Below are 19727 nucleotides of genomic sequence, written 5' to 3' on the forward strand. Positions count from 1 at the left end.
ACTGTCTTGAAATATGTTAGGAAAATGCAGCATAGTCAATTTTCAGTGAACCAAGGGTATAACATTTGAGTTTAACAAGATTGTTAATTTTCCTCATTTACAGGTGACATTATATGAATGCCATTCACAAGGAGAGGTTCGCTTATTGCAGTCCTATGTGGATGCTGATGTATCCTTCTAAGATTACTTATGCAAAGAAAAAAAAAGTCTGTCCTGTGCTTACAATGGTGAGGAGCTAAGAATGTGATTCCTCCTTTGTTTGAGAGCAAGAGATCAAACACACATTATTTGTGGGATACATCTGACAATGGTATTTATTTGTTGGTATTTATTAACCGCCTTTATGAAGAGGTTCACCCAAGGCAGTGTACAGCAGGCATGCCATTTTACCCTTGAGGATTTGTGTAACTTAGAAGTATTAAACTAAAAGGATGTGCTTCAGTAAATCTCTTGCTTAGACTAAACAAACGAGCACAGAATACATGTCTGATACATATTTTATATATGTTAGTGTGAACAGAACTAGTGTAGAAACAGTCAATGGCTACAGGTAAGAGAGCTTTAAAATTTAGTTCTGAAGTAAAAAAGGAGAGGTACCCTCTAGATTTGTTTAAAGCTTATTATAGAAGGGAGTTTGAAAACTGGATGTAGTTTGCTGTGTGGAGTGACAAAGAGCAGTAAGGTAGAACAAGACTGTGAATGCATTTAAAAATAGAATTAATAGCTTAATCTATTACTGAGGGAGAATATGAAACAAAGGTGTGACATAGGAGGGAATAGAGGAGACACATGGGCAGGCCAGTGAGAAGGCTATTCCAGATGTTCAGCCTGGGGGAATAAAGAAGCATGAAGGCAGGTATGGAAAGCACTGAAGGAAAGAAGGTCTAATTTTTACATATTGATTAAATACATGAAATTCACACCTAGTGTTTTGATGTCAGCTTATTTTTTATCCTAAACAAAGTCTTAATAAACACAAATGTTGTAAGCAACAATTCCTAAACTCTTTACTGAAAATAGGGTGCCAGGTACAGTTTGCTTATATCTTGCCACTGTGTTTCCAGGATGTAGAGGAGCAGATCTGAAAATGGTTTTCTGGAGGCAGTTTCTCCAAAAAGATATATAAATAGAAACAAAACATAGAAAAGAAAATAAGATGATACCTTTTTTATTTGACTAACTTAATACATTTTTTAATTAGCTTTCGAAGGTAATTCTTCAGAATATTTATTGTGAAAGCACCACATACGTTCTTGGAAGACCTGAGAATGAATTTGTTGCTTTCGCAATGCATATTTTTAATGGACTATACTTTTGGCATCCAGATTCAGTTGTGAAGGATCATTGTCCATCCTTACTTCTTCTTGCATTATGTTACTATGTAAGTACATCTGCTATAACTCTTCCAAAACAGTGTTAAAATCAGCTGAAGAAACCTTTTTAAGATTGAATTGGATTTATTAATTTGATACAACGCTTAGCACATTCAAGTTTTTAAGCGAATTACAATGCTAGCACATTTTTTGAAGCTAGGGGAAAACGTTTGTTTAAATCTGTCATCACTTGTTTATGTCAGCCGCATAACTGGGCTGCAGAAGTGATTCATCTACCTGTTACCCCCCCCCCCCCCCCCCCCCTCAGTTTCAGTCATGGGCTGCATCTTTACAGGTTGGATAAAGTAGTTTTGTCATGTTAGTCTACTTAAATACATAAATATTGCTATACTAGGACAGACCAAATGTCCATCAAGCCCAGCATTCTGTTTTCAACAGTGGCCAATCCAGGTCACAAATACCTGGCAAGATCCCCAGAAAATTACAAAACATTTTATGTTGCTTATCCCAGAAATATTTTCCCAAAGTCCAATTTAATAATGGTCTATGGACTTTTCCTTTAGGAAGCCGTCCAAACCTTTTTAAAACTCTGCTAAGCTAACAGCCTTTACCACATTTTCTGGCAACGAATTCCAGAGTTGAATTACACGTTGCGTGAAGAAACATTTTCTCCGACTCATTTTAAATTTACTACTTTGTAGCTTCATCGCATGCCCCCCACCCCCTAGTCCTAGTATTTTTGGAAAGCATAAACAGATGCTTCATGTCTACCCGTTCCACTCCACTCATTATTTTATAGATCTCTATCATATCTCCCCTCAGCCATCTTTTCTCCAAGCTGAAGAGCCCCAGCCACTTTAGCCTTTCCTCATAGGGAAGTCGTCCCATCCCCTTTATCATTTTTGTCGCCCTTCTCTGCACCTTTTCTAATTCCACTATATCCTTTTTGAAATGCGGCAACCAGAATTGAACACGATATTTGAGGTGCGGTTGTATCATGAAGCGATACAAAGGCATTATAACAACCTCATTTTTGTTTTCCATTCCTTTCCTAATAATACCTAACATTCTGTTTGCTTTCTTAGCCACTGCAGCACACTGAGTAGAAGGTTTCAACGTATCATCATTGACGACACCTAGATCTTTCTTGGTCGGTGACTCCTAACGTTGAACCTTGCATAATGTAGCTATAATTCGGGTTCCTCTTTCCAACATGCATCACTTTGCACTTGCTCACATTAAACATCATTTGCCATTTAGACTCTGTCTCATAAGGACCTCTTGTAATTTTTCACAATCCTCCCGCGATTTAACTACTTTGAATAACTTTGTGTCATCAGCAAATTTAATTACCTCGCTAGTTACCCCCATCTCTAGGTCATTTATAAATATGTTAAAAAGCAGCGATCCCAGCACAGACCCCTGGGGCACCCCACTAACTACCCTTCTCCATTGAGAATAATGACCATTTAACCCTACTGTCTGTGTTCTATCTTTTAATCAGTTTTTAATCCACCATAGGACACTACCTCCTATCCCATGACTCTCCAATTTCCTCTGAAGTGAAAAAAACAAACAAACAAAAAAAACTTAGAGGAGTGGCTTTGAAAGATACCTTATCCCGAACCATGTGCTTTTGAAAGGGGGAAATACTACTACTACTTATCATTTCTGAAGCGCTGTACACTTGAACATGAAGAGACGGTCCCTGCTCGACAGAGCTTACAATCTAATTAGGTCAGACAAACAGGTACAGTCTGTGCCAGAGCCGGTGGTTGGGAGGCGGGGATAGTGCTGGGCAGACTTATACAGTCTGTGCCCTGAAGAGCATAGGTACAAATCAAAGTAGGGTATACACAAAAAGTAGCACACATGAGTTGTCTTGTTGGGCAGACTGGATGGACCGTGTGTCAGCTATCGCCAGGTCTTTTTCTGCCGTCATCTACTATGTTACTATGTAAACAAGAGATAAGGGAATATTAAAGTGAGGATGATAAAATAAGGGTTCTGAACAAGTGAATAAGGGTTAGGAGTTAAAAGCAGCATCAAAAAGGTGGGCTTTTAGCTTAGATTTGAAGACGGCCAGAGATGGAGCTTGACATACCGGCTCAGGAAGTCTATTCCAGGCATATGGTGCAGCAAGATAAAAGGAATGGAGTCTGGAGTTAGCGGTGGAGGAGAAGGGTGCAGATAAGAGAGATTTACCCAGTGAACGGAGTTCCCGGGGAGGAATGTAGGGAGAGATGAGAGTGGAGAGGTACTGAGGAGCTGCAGAGTGAATGCACTTATAGGTCAATAAGAGGAGTTTCAACTGCATGCAGAAACGGGTAGGAAGCCAGTGAAGTGACATGAGGAGAGGGCTAATATGAGCATAACGACACTGGCGGAATATTAGTCGTGCAGCAGAATTTTGAACAGATTGAAAAGGAGAGAGATGGCTAAGTGGGAGACCTGTGAGAAGCAAGTTGCAATAGTCTAAGTGAGAGGTGATAAGAGTGTGGATGAGGGTTCTGGTAGTGTGCTCAGAAAGGAAAGGGCGAATTTTGGTGATATTATAGAGAAAGAAACGACAGGTTTTAGCAGTCTGCTGAATATGTGTAGAGAAGGAGAGCAAGGAGTCGAAGATGACCCCAAGGTTACGAGCTGATGAGAAAGGAAGGATGAGAGTGTTATCCACAGAAATAGAGAATGGGGGAGGAGGAAAAGTTGGTTGAGGGGGAAAGATGAGAAGTTTAGTTTTAGATGGCGCTGAGACATCCAGGCAGCAATGTCAGACAGGCAGGCTGATACTTTGGCCTGGATTTCGGCTAAGATTTCTGGTGTGGAGAGATAGATCTGGCGGGAGTCAGCGTAAAGATGATACTGAAAACCATGGGATGAGATCAGAGTATCAAGGGAAGAAGTATAGATGGAGAAAAGAAGAAGTCCCAGGACAGATCCCTGAGGTACACCAAAGGACAGTGGGATAGAAGTAGAGGAGGATTCACTAGAGTATACACTAAAGGTACGCTGAGAGAGATAAGAAGAAAACCAGGAAAGAACAGAGCCCTGAAATCCAAGTGAGGACAGCGTATCAAGTAGGCTGTGATCAACCATGTCAAAAGCAGCAGATAGATCGAGAAGGATGAGGATAGAATAGAGACCTTTGGATCTGGCCAGGAACAGATCATTGGAGACTTTAGCAAGCGCTGTTGGCCTAACAATACATTTTTTGGCAAGTTTTCAAAGGCAGAACCTTTTTCCTCAAGTCGGAGATAAGCAAAGGAAGACAATACCAAAATATATAAGTACAACATGAATGCACTCCATTGACAGTACAATGACATACCATATCTTTTTCGTAACTTTTATTGTGAAACGGTAACCCAGATCAGTAACATTAAGTTATGACAGCCAGGAGTTGCCTACAAAACCTCCCACACTGGAGAAACGCTGCAACTGAGTATGATGCATCATTCCTTGAGTCCCAGTGCTGAAGGGTTTTTTTTGTTTTTTTTGTTACATTTGTACCCCGCGCTTTCCCACTCATGGCAGGCTCAATGCGGCTTACATGGGGCAATGGAGGGTTAAGTAACTTGCCCAGAGTCACGAGCTGCCTGTGCCTGAAGTGGGAATCGAACTCAGTTCCCCAGGACCAAAGTCCACCACCCTAACCACTAGGCCACTCCTCGGCATGTTTTTTTGATATTGCCATCTTTTGCTCATCCATGACCTGAGGAAGAAAGTTCTGTTTTTTGAAAACTTGTCAAAAAATGTATTGTTAGTCCTATAAATAGGTATTGCTTATATTCCTCTTTTCTTATTGTTTTTGTTCCTTCTTATTAGCTGTACAGATTAATAGCAGGTATGACATTTTAGGCACCTGGATTTTTCTAGTTCTAACTACAACATAATCAGTTTGAAAAACTGTTGAAAAGTTAAATAAGATCATTGTGCACAAGCCTGAATAGTGCAGCACTGGCATTATATTTCACGTTCAAGTTTCTTGCAGTTCTTGTGTCGACTTGAGCTGTGTAATGCATATTTTAAAGGTAATTGTATTTATCCTTAATAGTGAATGTAGGCAGATGAAAATTTCTACACCTGTGCATGGACATATGATAGCAACACAAGTCACCCTCTCCTGGCAGTAGCAGGATCAAGGGGAATCATTAGAATAATCAATCCAATTACAATGCAGTGCATAAAGGTGAGTGTCTATACCATACAAAGGTTGATTGTGATTATACCTAGTTAATCCGTAGCAGTGTGTTGTGGCTCCTGGTGATGGTACAGGACCGAGATCTTGCAGGCTGGTCCAGTGGTGAGGAAGAAGTGGTGTGGAGAAGTTGGAGGTGGATTCCTGTAAGGACTCTGGGATGAAAAGACAGCTGCCTGGGGACTCTGGAAATGCTGCTGGCCTCTCAGTCTTAAAGCGGTAGTATCCTGAGATGTGCCATATCCTTGGCAAGTTTGATTGCAAAATAGATCAGTAACTTTAGATTATGACGGCAAGAGAGTGCCTACAAAACCTATCCAAACTGGAGAAAAGCTGCTTTCAATAGTCTGGTGGTTATGTCACTGGTGGAACATAGAGCACAGTATACCATTTCTTGGGTTCCAGTGCTGGCTGTTGTCTTCAAATGCAGTTCAAATATAAATGCTTGAAGAGCACTAAATATAAATACAGAAGTGCACTAAAAAAGCAAGCAAAGATAAATACTTGCTTGCTTTATTAGTGCTCTTCTGTCTTAGGAACAGAGGGATCTGGCAAATCCTGTAAGTTGCCCCCCTCCTTCTGTTTAGAGCACCAGCAAAAAGGGGAAGGGGGGGGGGGGGGGACACTGCAGGCCTTTTCTCCAGTGTTACTTGACTGCTTACACAGCTGGGTTAATTAATGCAGAGCAGCCCTCTCAATCAGCCTTGGATTGCTCACTATGGCATAACAACTCTCTGCCCTTCTTTTTCTTACATTCCATTCTTTAGTTCAAACCTAACTATACTTTCGTTTATTTGTTCAATGATCACCGCTTTGGTTCTCTTTTAAGAAAGGCGGTATATCAAGCCTTATGAAACATTAATGGAGAATATCTTCAGCCCAACAAACACAAAACACAGTAGAAGAAAAGTGTGTGAATCAGGCTCACCCATACTGCTCTCTGAGATTTCTGGGCTGTCTCTTACTTTTTGCCCTTTGGCTTTTATAACTTCAGAGTCTGCTGCCCTGGAGATTTCAACCTGTTGTTTTTGATGGCTTGGCAGGTTATGCAGGGACCTCCTAATCCTGGATCATGCACTGCCTTTCTTTAGGGTTCTCAGGGTTTTCAGCCCATTCAATCCTGCCTGTCGTGAACCCAACTGGGAAGTATAACGCATGTCAAAGTTCCTTGCCTCCCACCCTTTTGCCCTAGTTCTGGAATCAGGTCGGAGGTACTCAGCTTCCTCATTGGTGGCCAGACCAGGAGCTACCTTTCCCATGATTCAAGGTTCCTCCTCCCTTTGGGCTGTGCTTGTCTGCATTATCAGACAAATCAGTGTCTGTGACTTCCCTGAGCCTTCCAGTATCCAGCTCCTGTTACCTGTCTCACCAAAAGGCTTCTCCTAGTGCAGATGGGTTGTTAACGCAATCCTCTTGACACACCTAGCCAGTCAGGTGTGTCAATTTGCACACCATGGAGATACATTTGCATGCCCATCTCTATGGTGTGCATATTTATCTCATGCACATTCATTGTGGGTTTCCTGAGAACCTTACTGGCTAGATGTGTCCCAAGGACTGGGTTGAGAACCCCTGTCCTAGTGAGATGTTTCATGTAGGGCAAGGGTGGGCAACCGCGGTCCTCGAAGGTCAAAACCCAGTTGAGTTTTGAAATGAATATATATAAGATTGATTTGCATGTACTGCTTCCATTGTAGTCAAATAGATCTCGCACATATTCATTGTGGAAATCTTGAAAACCTGAGTTGTGGCCTTCAGGACCGTGATTGCTCACCCCTGCTGTAGAGATAGAGGTATGTACATCTCTGCCCTACTTGGCTCCTGGCTTTCCTAAGCCCTGCCCCTGGGCTGGCTTTCTTTGCTTGGTACAGTTCTTTTAGCTTACCTAAAGGAGAATGGTACTAAGGACAACGTTTTCCACTATTCCCTGGGGTTTGTTCCCCTCAGAGTTGGATCTGTCTGCTTCCTAGAGTCCTTGCAACTACTCTTTCCATGGGTCACAACAATGCTTTTCCTCAGACTCTTCCCTGTGACTTGGCTGCTGCTTCTGCAGATAAGTAGGCCTATCCCAGTTTTTTTACAATCTTCCTTACTTACAAAATCAGGATTTCTCCCTGCACTGGGCTTGTGACCAAGGCATTCGGTCATAGTATGTATAGATACGTTATTTATATATATATTTATATATACAGGGCTTAATTTGTGCCAGAACGGGGTGGAACGCCATTCAGCACTTCTAGCAACTCCTGCAACGACATCACCACCACCCTGTATTCTCCCCACCGGTGGACTCTCCCTGTGGAATGGCTTCTCTCTTCTTCCTTTCCTCTCTCCATCCCTCATTCTGGCATCTCTCTTGGCCTCTAACCACCCCCCCCCCCCCATGCATGTACCTTTTAAATGTTGTCTTCCTTGTAGAGGCTGACGGCAGTGAGCAACAATGGATAGGCGCTGCTCACGCTTTTCCACCTCCTTCACTGATGCAACTTACTGTTCCTGCATAGGCAGGAAATGTCGGAGTGAAGCTGTAGAGAAGGTGTGAACAATGCTTATGCATTGCTGCTTATTGCTGTCAGCCTCTACAAGGAAAATATCACTTGAAAAGGTACACGGGGGGTGGGGGGGTGGGGGAGAAGGAATCACTGGCTGGCTAAGAGACAGCAAGGAGAAATGCTGGACCTTGGGATAGGATGGAGGCATGCTGGACCATTTGGGGGGGGGAGAAACAAGGTGAAATGCTAGAACATTGGAGCGGGTAGGAGAAGGAGAAATGCTGTATAGGGAAGATGGGAGGAAATTGGAGACAAGGGGAAGGAAGAGATGGGTGGCCTTCTGGATGTGAAGTGGGGAACAGTGGGGGGATGCTGACTAAGGAGGGAGAAGAAGGAAGGGATAGAAAGTGGATGCTGACTGGGAAGGAAAGAGAGTAAGGGATATAGGTGATGCTGACTGGGAGGGAAAGAAAAAGGGATAGTGTTGGGATTCTAACTATGGGTGCAAGGAGAGAAAAGAGGGGAAAGCTGCACTGTAGGTGGGAAGAGACAGATGCTAGCCTACAAATTTGGGGGGGGGGGGGGGAGAGGGAAGGGACATAAATGTTAGGGGTTGGAAAGGATATGCTGGGAGAGAGAGAGGAGATGCTGAGCTACAGAGTGTAGGGAGGTGAGATACTAAACATTATGGAACTATATGGGAGAAGCCACGTAGGGTTGTCAGGAAGATGAGTAAGAGGAGGATGGTGAGTGTAGAGGGTAAAAATGGATTGGATAGTGGGTGATAGAAGGAAATAGGACACTGGGGAAGGAGTGAGAGCAGAAATGGGAGAGCTAAGGATTGAGAGAAGGAGATGGAAAGTTGATAGTTGAAAAATAAAAAGGAGGTGGGGAACTGGAGGGTGAGAGAGAGAGGGTGAAATTTGAGTGGACAGAGACAGAAAAGAAAGGGAGGAAAGAGCTAAAAAGGAAAGGCCCACTATGTTGGAGACAGATGTGAGGGAATAGAAGAAGAGGAGAAGCACGGAGTAAGGACAAATGGACAGCAGCTACTGGAGAATGTTAGTAGAAGACAGACAGGAAAGCAGAAGAGAGAAACTCACTGGCACCAACGTGATTGGAAAAATAAAATGCCCAGACTGCAAAGGTTTTCAAAAAAAATGTTTTTATTCTGAATTTATATTAGTTTTCGGAAATGTATTGTGCTCAGTACAAGAGGAAATACATTTTTTTCTTCCCAGTGCTGTGGTAAACCAGTTAAATTGTTCTTATATTTTTATTCTAATTTGTGATTTGTATTTGGTGAGGGGTCTATCTGTGCATAGATGCCAACAATTCAAAATGATTGGGGGTATCGGACACAGGTATTGGACACAATACAAATAACACCTCCCTGGCCACAATGAAGTTGCTTGCTCAATATTTGGGGTGCTCAGCATCCACTGGATTTACAGAGCTGGCTCCTATGTGGATGTTTGCGAGTGACCAAGTTGTGGCATTCTTTTTGCATGTACTTTATAAAAAAAACTATGGCAGTCCCACTCATTCTGTTTTACCAGTAGTAGGTGTATTGGTATTCTATGGCCTATTGTAATATTTGTAGTAGTTCTTATTCATAGGTAATATTCTTGCTGTTTGAATCATAGGAATTAATGCTACTTTGAGGCATATTTTCAAAGCACTTAGCCTTCCAAAGTTCCATAGAAACCTATGGAACTTTGGAAGGCTAAGTGCTTTGAAAATATGCTTCTTTGTGTGTCAGGTTTGCTATATGTATGTATGTTAGAATTTTTTTTCAGGTTTTGTATTTCACATTGTGCCTGGTAGTGGAGAAATTTATATTGCTCTTGCTCAGATGACACAAGAATCAGAATGTGTGGTTTTGTTTTTTTTTGTATGGTGACTTCCAAGGGGAAATAGCCTACCTGATTACATTTAACTCATAAGAACTGCTATACTGTGTCAGACCAAAGGTCCTTGAAACATTTAAGTTATGTTTATAGTATAAAACATATTTCTTGTTGTTTTCATTTTTCATGTATGTTGATATCATCATTAAATCAGTTCATCATAAATCACACAATTTTTGCCTGGATTATGCATTTACTTTAAATGTCTGTTTACAGAGCTAGAGTGATTGTAAATTGTAAAAAGTTTTCTAATACTGTGCAGTATTCCTCCGTTCCCACCAAGCTACTCCTTTATGCCAGGCTGCCAAAACTTTCTGAGGAGAACACTGTGATATAAAATGTGTAAATGTTGAGAAAAACATTGATTAATCAAAGGATTTGTTCATAATGTTGCACAATTGTACTGCTGTTGGTGATATTTTTGAATTAAATATGAGTTTTCCCAGTTTATGTACATAACAGCTTCCTTTTATCCACAAATGAAGTATTTTTTGTGTGTGTTCAGGAGTACATTCACTCCCAGTCCTGGCCCCACCCCCAGTTCCACTTTCTCTTTGTCTACAAATTAAGTCCTGTAAAGTAAAAAGTATTAATGGCATCTATATTTATTTTAGCACTATGTTGGCCATGGAAATGCTATTAATGAACTTAAGTTCCACCCAAGAGATCCAAACCTTCTCCTCTCTGTGAGCAAAGGTAAGAATTAGATTGGGCGGTTGTTGTGGGGGAAAATATTGACTCATATTTTCTGTCTTTTTTTTTTTTTTTTAATGTTTATTACAGCAAGATTCACTCTTACTATGGAAGTTACTGTAAAAACCTGGGCAAAACTGATGTGCTCAATACTATAGTAGTGGCACCTGAAACCCGATTGCAAGCTATAACAAAATTACAAATGCCATGAAAAAAAAGTTATTTCAGAATACATATACTTGGTATTTGAAAAAAAAAAACAAAAAACTTGTCCTTAAAGCAGTAGTACTATCAAAACTATTTCAACACTTTGGGCCCTGTTTACTAAACCGCGCTAGAGGCGCGTTAGTGCTTTTAACGCAAGCTAACTGTGTAGGTGCCCACAATATTCCTAATTTTGTGCACGTGCTAAAAATGCTAGCCGCACCTTAGTAAACAGGACCCTTAGTGTGCTGTTAGAACAAAATTCAGATTCTCCTTTGTTGTCATGTTCATTATGGGCTTCTTTTACAAAGCCGAACTGCCGATTCCCACATGGCAAATGAAAGGAAGCCCATAGAAATTGAATGGGAATCAGTAGTTTGGCTTTGTAAAAGAGGCCCTATATTAAGGAGAGGTTAATAGTTCTAAAAGGCTCCTTCCTTTTAGCTACCCGTACGGTTGTAAAAGTATGCAGATTGAGGAGGGTGGGGAAAGCATATTTTCAGCTATAGAGTATACATATTCCAGAAAATATTTTACAAAGAAGAAAATAGACCTAGGTAAAAGGTATAAATAGGAAGCAGAGCAAAGAAATAGTTACGAAAATTATGATAAATTAAGTCTGCTTAATATAGTTGGGTAAGGGTCAGGCATTTGATATACCACCTTTCTGTGGTACAGCCAAATCGGTGTACAAATTATATATAGGTACTTTTTGTCCCTAGTGGGCTCACAATCTAAGGGCCCTGTTTACAAAGGCGTGCTAGCGTTCTTTAGTGCACGCTAAAAATTAGCATGTGCTGTGTAGGTACCCAGGAGAATATTGTGGGCGCCTACACAGTTATTACGCACTTTAGAATGCTAGTGTACCTTTGTAAACAGTTTTTTTTTGTGTCTGGGGCAATGGAGGGTTAAGTGAGTTGCCCAGAGTCACATGGATCTGCAGTAGGAATTGAACCTGGTTCCCTGGTTCTCAGCCCACTGCACTAACCATTAGGCTATTCTGTTTGTGTAATGTTTTTCAACCTATATTTCTCTATGGGTTTATAATTAAAAAATAAAAATAATACAAAGTCACCCTTCTGGGCTACTCCTTCGTAGATTGCTTCTAATAACATTTTATTTCTTTTTCTTCATGCTAGACCAATTTAGAGTCATGGGTTTTATCACCCTACCAGGAGATGGAGGCAAAGAACCTGATCTTTCCAATGACACCACCAATATAAGGAGTGGAACTTGACAGTATTTCTCAGCCTCTAGTTGATGATACAGATTGGACTAATGCAGTCTGTAGCTTGTGGCCTCTTGATTGAATTCCTTGGCTAGTTGAGGCTCTCCAAGGATTGGTCTGCAGACCTTTGCCCAGATTGAGCAGGAGTCCTCCTCAATCCTTGTTTTTAATCATTTTCAGAATAAATGTAACTCCCTAATTTCTTATTTGCTCTGTTTGTCTTGAATAGATTATAAGCTTTGTCCTTCCCAAATATAACTGTTTCCAAGAGCTGTGGAACATTACAAGAGAGCAGCTTACAAAATTTCACCTACTCGTGACCTAGCAATAAAATCTTAAGGGGGTAAATTTTAAGAACTTATATGAGTGAGTAAACCTTGTGTTTTACTGGTGGAAAAAGGCTTTTTTGAACATTTCCTATAAAGTAAGCCCAGAAAATATATGCACCTGCTTTCACGTGACCCGAATATATACCTGTTTGGGGAAGAAGTTGGGTGGAATTGTGACATACATATGTAATTTATAAAATATATTTACAGCAATTTGTCAGCAGCTGTAAGTGTTTATGGATACATTTACCTAATATTATTGCAGGTTTTGTGAGGCCATTTTATAAAAAGGCACTTGTGCTCATTTTGTCTTTATGTGGCTTTTTTTTATTTGATGAGTGACTAAATAATACAGGAGTTGACATTCAAAACATTGTGGTTAAAATATACTTTTATGTTCAATGAATTGAATTTGCATAATATATATAAAAAATTACATATAAAAATAGTAAAAGCTATATGTGGAAGGGGCCTATTTTTGAAATAAATTTGCAAATGGACACTAGCATATACATAAAAAAATGAGGGTTTTTTGACCTATTGAAGAAACTAGGTTCAGTAGGCAGTAATGAAGTTACCAGCCTTGAACCTCTGAGATCTCCCTTCTCCTTTTTAGACATAATTTCAGCCTTTTGCATGGTATATGTTTGTTGTGCATGAAATATACTTTCAACTTAAAAGGCATGAGAGAGAGAATCCAAAGCACACCCGAAGGAGCAACAAACCAACAAAAGCACAAGGAACTTTCAAGAACGGCAGTGTCAACTCAGTATTTTATTAAATCAGACCAGACATGGTCTGTATTTCAGTGAAACCACCTGTGTCAGGGGTCTAAATGTAGAATATTAAAAATTAAACATGAATATGCATAAACCGATGTTCATAAATACAGAAATAATAGACATGTAAAAGTAAAGGTACAACCAGACTTGTCATTTTGCATAATGCTAATATAAGCATAAAAAGTATGTTGAGTTGATGCCCTCACTCTTGAAGGCTCCTTGTGCTTTTGTAACTATATAAATCTAACAGTAACTAGTAAATGACGACACATAAAGACCTGAACAGTCCATCCAGTCTTCCCAACAAGATAAAACTCATTTTACATGGTATGTAATACTTTATATGTATACCCGAGTTTGATTTGTCCCTGCCTTTCTCAGGGCACAGACCGTAAAAGTCTGCCCAGCACTGTTCCTGTACTAAACGTTCTGAAGCTAACGTCGAAGCCCCTTAAAATTTACACTCCAGCCCATCCATATCTATTCAGCCACGATCAGGGCACAGACTGTAGAAGTCCGACCTGCACCAGTTTTACTCTCCAAATACCGGTGTCGCCACCCAATCTCCACTAAGATTCCATAGATCCATTTCTTTTAAACAGGATTCCTTTGTGTTTATCCCACGCATGTTTGAATTCTATTACCGTTTTCATCTCCACCTCCTCCCGCGGGAGGGCGTTCCACGTATCTGCCACCCTCTCCATGAAAAAATACTTCCTGACATTATTCCTGAGTCTGCCCCTCTTCAACCTCAGTTCATGTCCTCTAGTTCTACCAGCTACCCGTCTCCAGAAAAGGTTTGTTTGCGGATTAATACCTTTCAAATATTTGAACGTCTGTATCATGTCACCCCTGTTTCTCCTTTCCTCCAGGGTATACATGTTCAGATTGGCAAGTCTCTCCTCGTACAGTTTGCAACGCAAATCCCATACCACTTTTGTAGCTTTTCTTTGGACCGCTTCCAGTCTTTTTACATCTTTAGCAAGATACGGCCTCCAAAACTGAACACAATACTCCAAGTGGGGCCTCACCAATGACTTGTAGAGGGGCATCAACATCTTCTTTCTAACCAGTTAAATCCTTTCCATCGGGCTGAATCTGTATGTACACAGATTTAGGTAGACAAAAAGCCAGATCAGAGGCGGGGTTTTCAAATTTAGCCAGTTAGCAGGTTAGTGCTGAATATCATGCTAATGCTCTCCTAAGTATAGTCACACAAATTGAGCAGTAAATTTTGTGTGGTTCAATTTAACTGTATATTCAGCTGCAACTGTCACTGATTAGTGACTGGGCAAATTTAATCAGATAGAGAAGTAAACCAGCTAAACTTTATCTAATAATTTTAAAATAAAGTAGCAGAAGTAAAGGTGCCAATCTGCTTTTGTATTGAGAAGTTGCTTTTGATCTCTCATGGTAGGAGGGTGTTGTGGAACTGGAGTCCTTTTAAGGAGTCATGTTCTTTATTAATATACTAGTAAAACATGCCCGTTTCTGGCGCAAATGAAACGGGCGCTAGCAAGGTTTTCCTCCCGAACCCCCCTCCCTGCTCACCCCTTCGGCATTGTGAAGGCACTGACCGCCATTGTTGCGGACCTCGTCAACACACGCCAACGCCACCTTCAATGTGCTGAGTCGTTGGTTGTGAAGCCACTGACGCCATAGCTCCGCCCTCGACGTCATAACGTTTGACGCGAGGGCGGGGCCCCAACACAGTGATTTCGGTGGCTTCACCACCACGAACCCTTCGAACCGGAAGGAAGTGCCCGGAGGAACTGACAGTGACGTCAGTGTCCTCAGAACGTTGAGGGTGAGTTTTATTATATAGGATATGACTGAGATATCCTTTAACACAAATACTTTGTTTCCCTTTTACTGGGATTGCAGCTTGTCTTCCTGTGTCGAGAGCAACCAATTTCACCGCAGGTTGAGTGAGTCCTCCTGCTTTTGGAGGCTAGTGATGAGAATGTGCCACCAAATTAACTATTCAGTAGCAACAGAACTGATGACTTTTTACCATTACAGAATCACATGTCTCAAGCTTCTTTCTGTGCCTTGAACTTTATGATGAGCGCTCAAAAGAGCTGAAGTTGTGTGATTGCATATGTTTTCATATAGTGTAATTGGTGTCTAGTGCACTCTTTTGTGAAAAAGATTATGCTTTTTCTACTGATTCAGAATTTTTTACATATGGAAGTCTGAGGTTCCTGAATATGTTGATGGTGGTGAGATGTTGAAAAATTTCATAAATTAGAAAATCAAACATATAACACTTTTACAGGAAGGAGCGGGGAAACAAAGAAACTGTATTCTTCCTGTGCTAAAATCAACAATGAAACATATTTACCAACTTGTATGAGGATCCAGTTTGCATCTCACATCCATTAGGATCAGTCAGGCTCAAAGAGAGGGTACAGACTGCTGCCAGTCAACAAGCAGCACTGGGATTGTACATCGGAGATGATCCTATATAGAGGCTGACTGAAACCGAATCCGTAGCTTGATTTAAACCAAAAGTGTGGCCCTGCCCCCACCTCTGCTGCACACCAGCCTCCCCCACCCTCCTTCACAGAAAACACATCTCTTCCCACCCCCCCCCCCCCCCCACCCCCGGCTGTCCACCACTCTGCCTTCCTCATGCCCCGATTCCCCTACCTGGGCCTACCTTGTAAAGGCCCTAGTGGTCTAGCGGTGTCTTTGGGGCAGGAGCATCCTGAATTGCTACTGCCCCTATTCGCTGCACTAAAAAAAATAGCAGCTGCGATTTCTTGCGTCCGCCATTTTGGAATTGGGAATGGTCTGAGGAGGATTACTGCTCATGCCATTCCCAATTCCAAAATGGTGGCTGCGACCTCCCACAGCAATCTTGGTTGCCATTTTGTCAGTGCAGAGGAAGGGGGTAGGAGCAATTCAGGATGCTCCTGCCCTGAAGACACCACTACTCCAACAGGGCATTTACAAGATAGGCCCCAGGGGACGTGTTTTCTGTCAGGATGGGTGGGTTGAGTCATGCCTGCAGCAGTGGTGGAGGTGGGGGCAGGGCTACAGTTGAGTTTCTGCTGAAATGCACAGGCATTTTCGGCAGAAACCCGAACCCAGCTTTTGTCTGTTTTGGTACCGAAACTGAAATTCAGTCAGCCTCTAATCCTATAGCTGATAAAGGTTCCTGAGGCCAATTGGCATTCTATCTGGAATGGTTAAGAGGATTGGGGGGGGGGGGGGGGGGGGGCAAAAAATGTTTAACTTTTTTGTTCCTTTCTTTTAAATCAGATCATGCACTGAGACTGTGGAACATCCAAACAGACACTTTGGTTGCAATATTTGGAGGCGTGGAAGGGCACAGAGATGAAGTTTTAAGTGCAGTAAGTGAGATGCATCAAGACTGTTAGCTTTAGGATCCTGTAGCTGTCACCAATGCCCTTGTAATATTTTTTAAGGAGATATTTAGTCCTGTTGTATATGTTCTTTCCCACAGGGTGTGAATATTTCTTTGCTTTTTCCTCATCTGATACTGGTTTCTGTTGAAGTTACATCTTATTGAACTAACATAGATATTTTCTAAAGGTAGCAATAGTGTTTTATGGTTTCAAATCAAAATCAGTTTATTCTTTATACATATAAAACAGAGCTATGTGATCTTGAGAGTCCAAGGAGATTAGCTTTTGCATTAGTTCATGATAAGGTCTTATAACCTAGAAATTCTACTATTACTTAGCCAGCGGTGGTCAGCAATTGTTTTTAAGCTTTGACTGCTGCTGGCTAAGTTAGACCTGTATGTTCAATACTGAGCCATGTGCAGGAAGGACATGTCTTGGCCGCTGGTATTTGTGGGTCCCGGCTGATATTAAGCCAGGACCCACATAAATGGATCTGTCAGGTCTCCCACGTGATCGTCATCACAATGCCCCCCTTCATACTCCAATCCACATTTTGATTCCCTCTCCGTGGCTGCAATTTCAACCGCCTCCGGCAAACTGTTAAACACCTCCGGGACTTACCCAGAGGTGATCCCTTGTAGTCTTGTGGGACAGGGCAGAAGCAGTCCCTTTCTGCTCCCTCCCTGTCTGATTCCAGCTTCAGAATAGTAGTGCTGACCCCTAGAGTACGATTGCTAAGGGTCAGCCTTCCATATGAGGGCAATTGTAGATTGGAGCAGAGAGTGAGGCATGGGGATGTGGATTGGAGCATGGGGTGGGGGAATTAGCAGGGATTGGAGCAAGAGGACATTCCATGTATCCTCCACCATCTCCATGAAAAAATACTTCCTGGAATTACTCATTAGTCTGCCCCCCTTCAACCTCCATTCATGTCCTCTAGTTCTGCTGCCTTCCCGTCTCTGGAAAAGGTTTGTTTGCCAGTTAATACCTTTGAAATATTTGAATGTCTGTATCATGTCACCCCTGTTTCTTCTTTCCTCCAAGGTATACATGTTCTGGTCGGCAAGTCTCTCCTCGTTCAGTTTGGAATGCAAATCTCATACCATTTTTGTAGCTTTTCTTTGTCCCGCTTCCAGTCTTTTTACATCTTTGGCAAGATACAGCCTCCGAAACTGAACACAGTTGTATATAAAACTGAAAGCAGTTATATATAGCGCAACATAGAAACAATATATTAACATTAACTTGCCAATTTCAGCATTAAGATGTCTTCCCCTTCACCCTTGAGATGCACAGCACCTGAACTTAGAGCATATAATATTAATATGATATGTTTATTATGTAATATAATATGCAGACTTGATTATTATCTGTCTCTTGCCATTTATGGGACACAGACTGTGGAAGTTTGCCTGACACTGGCCTTAGTTCCCAGTTGTTTTCAAAGCCCACTTTAACCCATCCTGATCTGTCTTTGCCATTTATGCGACTTTGATCATAGAAGTCTGTCCTGAACTGGCCTTAATTCCTAGCCATTCAAATTGCCAAATAAGTATCACACTTTTTTATCATAACACATCAACAGCCATGTTTTGTTTCCATCCTCTTTCTATTTAGGGATCCTCTGTGTTTATCCCACACATTTTTGAATTCCATCATCATTTCTGTCTCTACCACTTCCACTGGGTGGGCATTCCAGGCATCCACCACCCTCTCCGTAAAAAAATATTTCTTAATGTTACTCATAAGTCAGCCACCCTGCAACCTCAATTCATGTCCTCTACTTCTACTGCTTCCCTGTTTTTGAAGAGATTTGTTTGTATATTAATGCCTTTCAAGTTTTTAAGCACCTGTATCTTATTTCCCCAAGTGTTCCTTTCTTCAAGGGCAGTGGTTCCCAAACCTGATTCTGGAGGCACTTCAACCAGTCAGGTTTTCAGGATATCCGCAATGAATATTCATGAGAGATTTGAATGCAGTGAAGGCTGTGCATGCAGATATCTCTCATCAGAATTCATTGTGAATATCCTGAAAACCTGACTGGCTGGGGTGCCTCCAGGACCAGGTTTGGAAAGCACTGCTGTAGGGTATACATATTTAGGCCTTCAAGTTTTTTTTTCCTCATATGTCTTTTGGTGCAAATCTGTACCATTTTTGTTGCTTTTCTCTGAACTGCTTCAAGACTTTCTGTATCCTTGGAGATACAGCCTCCAAAACTGAGCACAATGCTCTAAGTAGGGCCTCACCAACTTGCACAGAGCATTAAACCTCCTTTCTTCTAGTGGTTATGCTTCTCTATGTAGCCTAGCATCCTTATAGCTATGGCCACCATCTCATCCCATTGTTTCATCACCTTAGTTTTTTAAGGATCTCCTCATCCCAAGGTCTCTCTCTTGATCCATGCATGTTGGTCTCTCACCTCCCTGGCACTTACTGCTCCTTTGAATTTCTGTGCCTCAAATGTATTCCTTTACACACCTCATTGGAGAAAGAGATACTGTCTTTTGCAACCATGTGAAGCTGTAGCAATCCATGGTGGAAGAAGGGCTGGAGGGGCATCTCTTCTGAAAGAGGCAGTCAGTGCTGTTTTTTTTGGCAGACCCCTTCCATTATGCTCCAGGATTAAATGCTTTGCCTCTGCGATATGACCAGATGCAACAGACAAAAGATTTGAATTCAGATCCCCACCCCCCACCCCATGCAGCAGTGCTGTGTTATGAGCCATGGGGTAGGCCCATTTGTGGGGAAAGGAAAATCCATTGTATTTTTTGTTCTTGATTTCTTTTATTGCATTATTTTTGATATGTAGAATTTTCTTTCAGATTGTCCATAAGAAGATACACCATGGCCATCTTATGATTAATGTTAATAATAAGTGTCAGGGAAACTTTTAGTCAGGTGGCAGAAAGACCTTTGGCAGTAAAATGTTTGGGAACTAGTATACATTTTCAGAAATCCATCGGCATTATATTTGAAATATCCTATGCTACTTCAGGAAGCACAAAAAGGTATGGGATTTGAATATTTTTTAAGTGTCCTAACTTCTAGAATTTCATATTGGTCTTGGTGCTCATCGTCAGTATGTGTTCATTCTGTACTATAATATTGTACAGCTGTGTTTTTCACTCTCAGTCCTTGAGGAATGCCAAAAGCTCTGTACAATAGAGGTAGTGGACATGCAAG

At 41.5% G+C, this 19727-nt stretch overlaps 1 protein-coding gene across 1 annotated transcript in view; it reads left to right on the top strand.

Moving 5' to 3' along the window:
• The window catches only part of EED (embryonic ectoderm development), a 100329-nt gene that overhangs the window by 20765 nt on the left and 59837 nt on the right, over window positions 1-19727 (top strand). Inside the window, exons 4-7 of the mRNA XM_030200145.1 lie at window positions 104-169; window positions 5398-5523; window positions 10549-10630; window positions 16438-16529. Coding sequence (XP_030056005.1) covers window positions 104-169; window positions 5398-5523; window positions 10549-10630; window positions 16438-16529 — 366 coding nt within the window. The remainder of the gene's footprint in view (window positions 1-103; window positions 170-5397; window positions 5524-10548; window positions 10631-16437; window positions 16530-19727) is intronic.

The sequence above is a fragment of the Microcaecilia unicolor genome, chromosome 4, assembly GCF_901765095.1.
Source record: "Microcaecilia unicolor chromosome 4, aMicUni1.1, whole genome shotgun sequence".
NCBI classification, from domain to species: domain Eukaryota; kingdom Metazoa; phylum Chordata; class Amphibia; order Gymnophiona; family Siphonopidae; genus Microcaecilia; species Microcaecilia unicolor.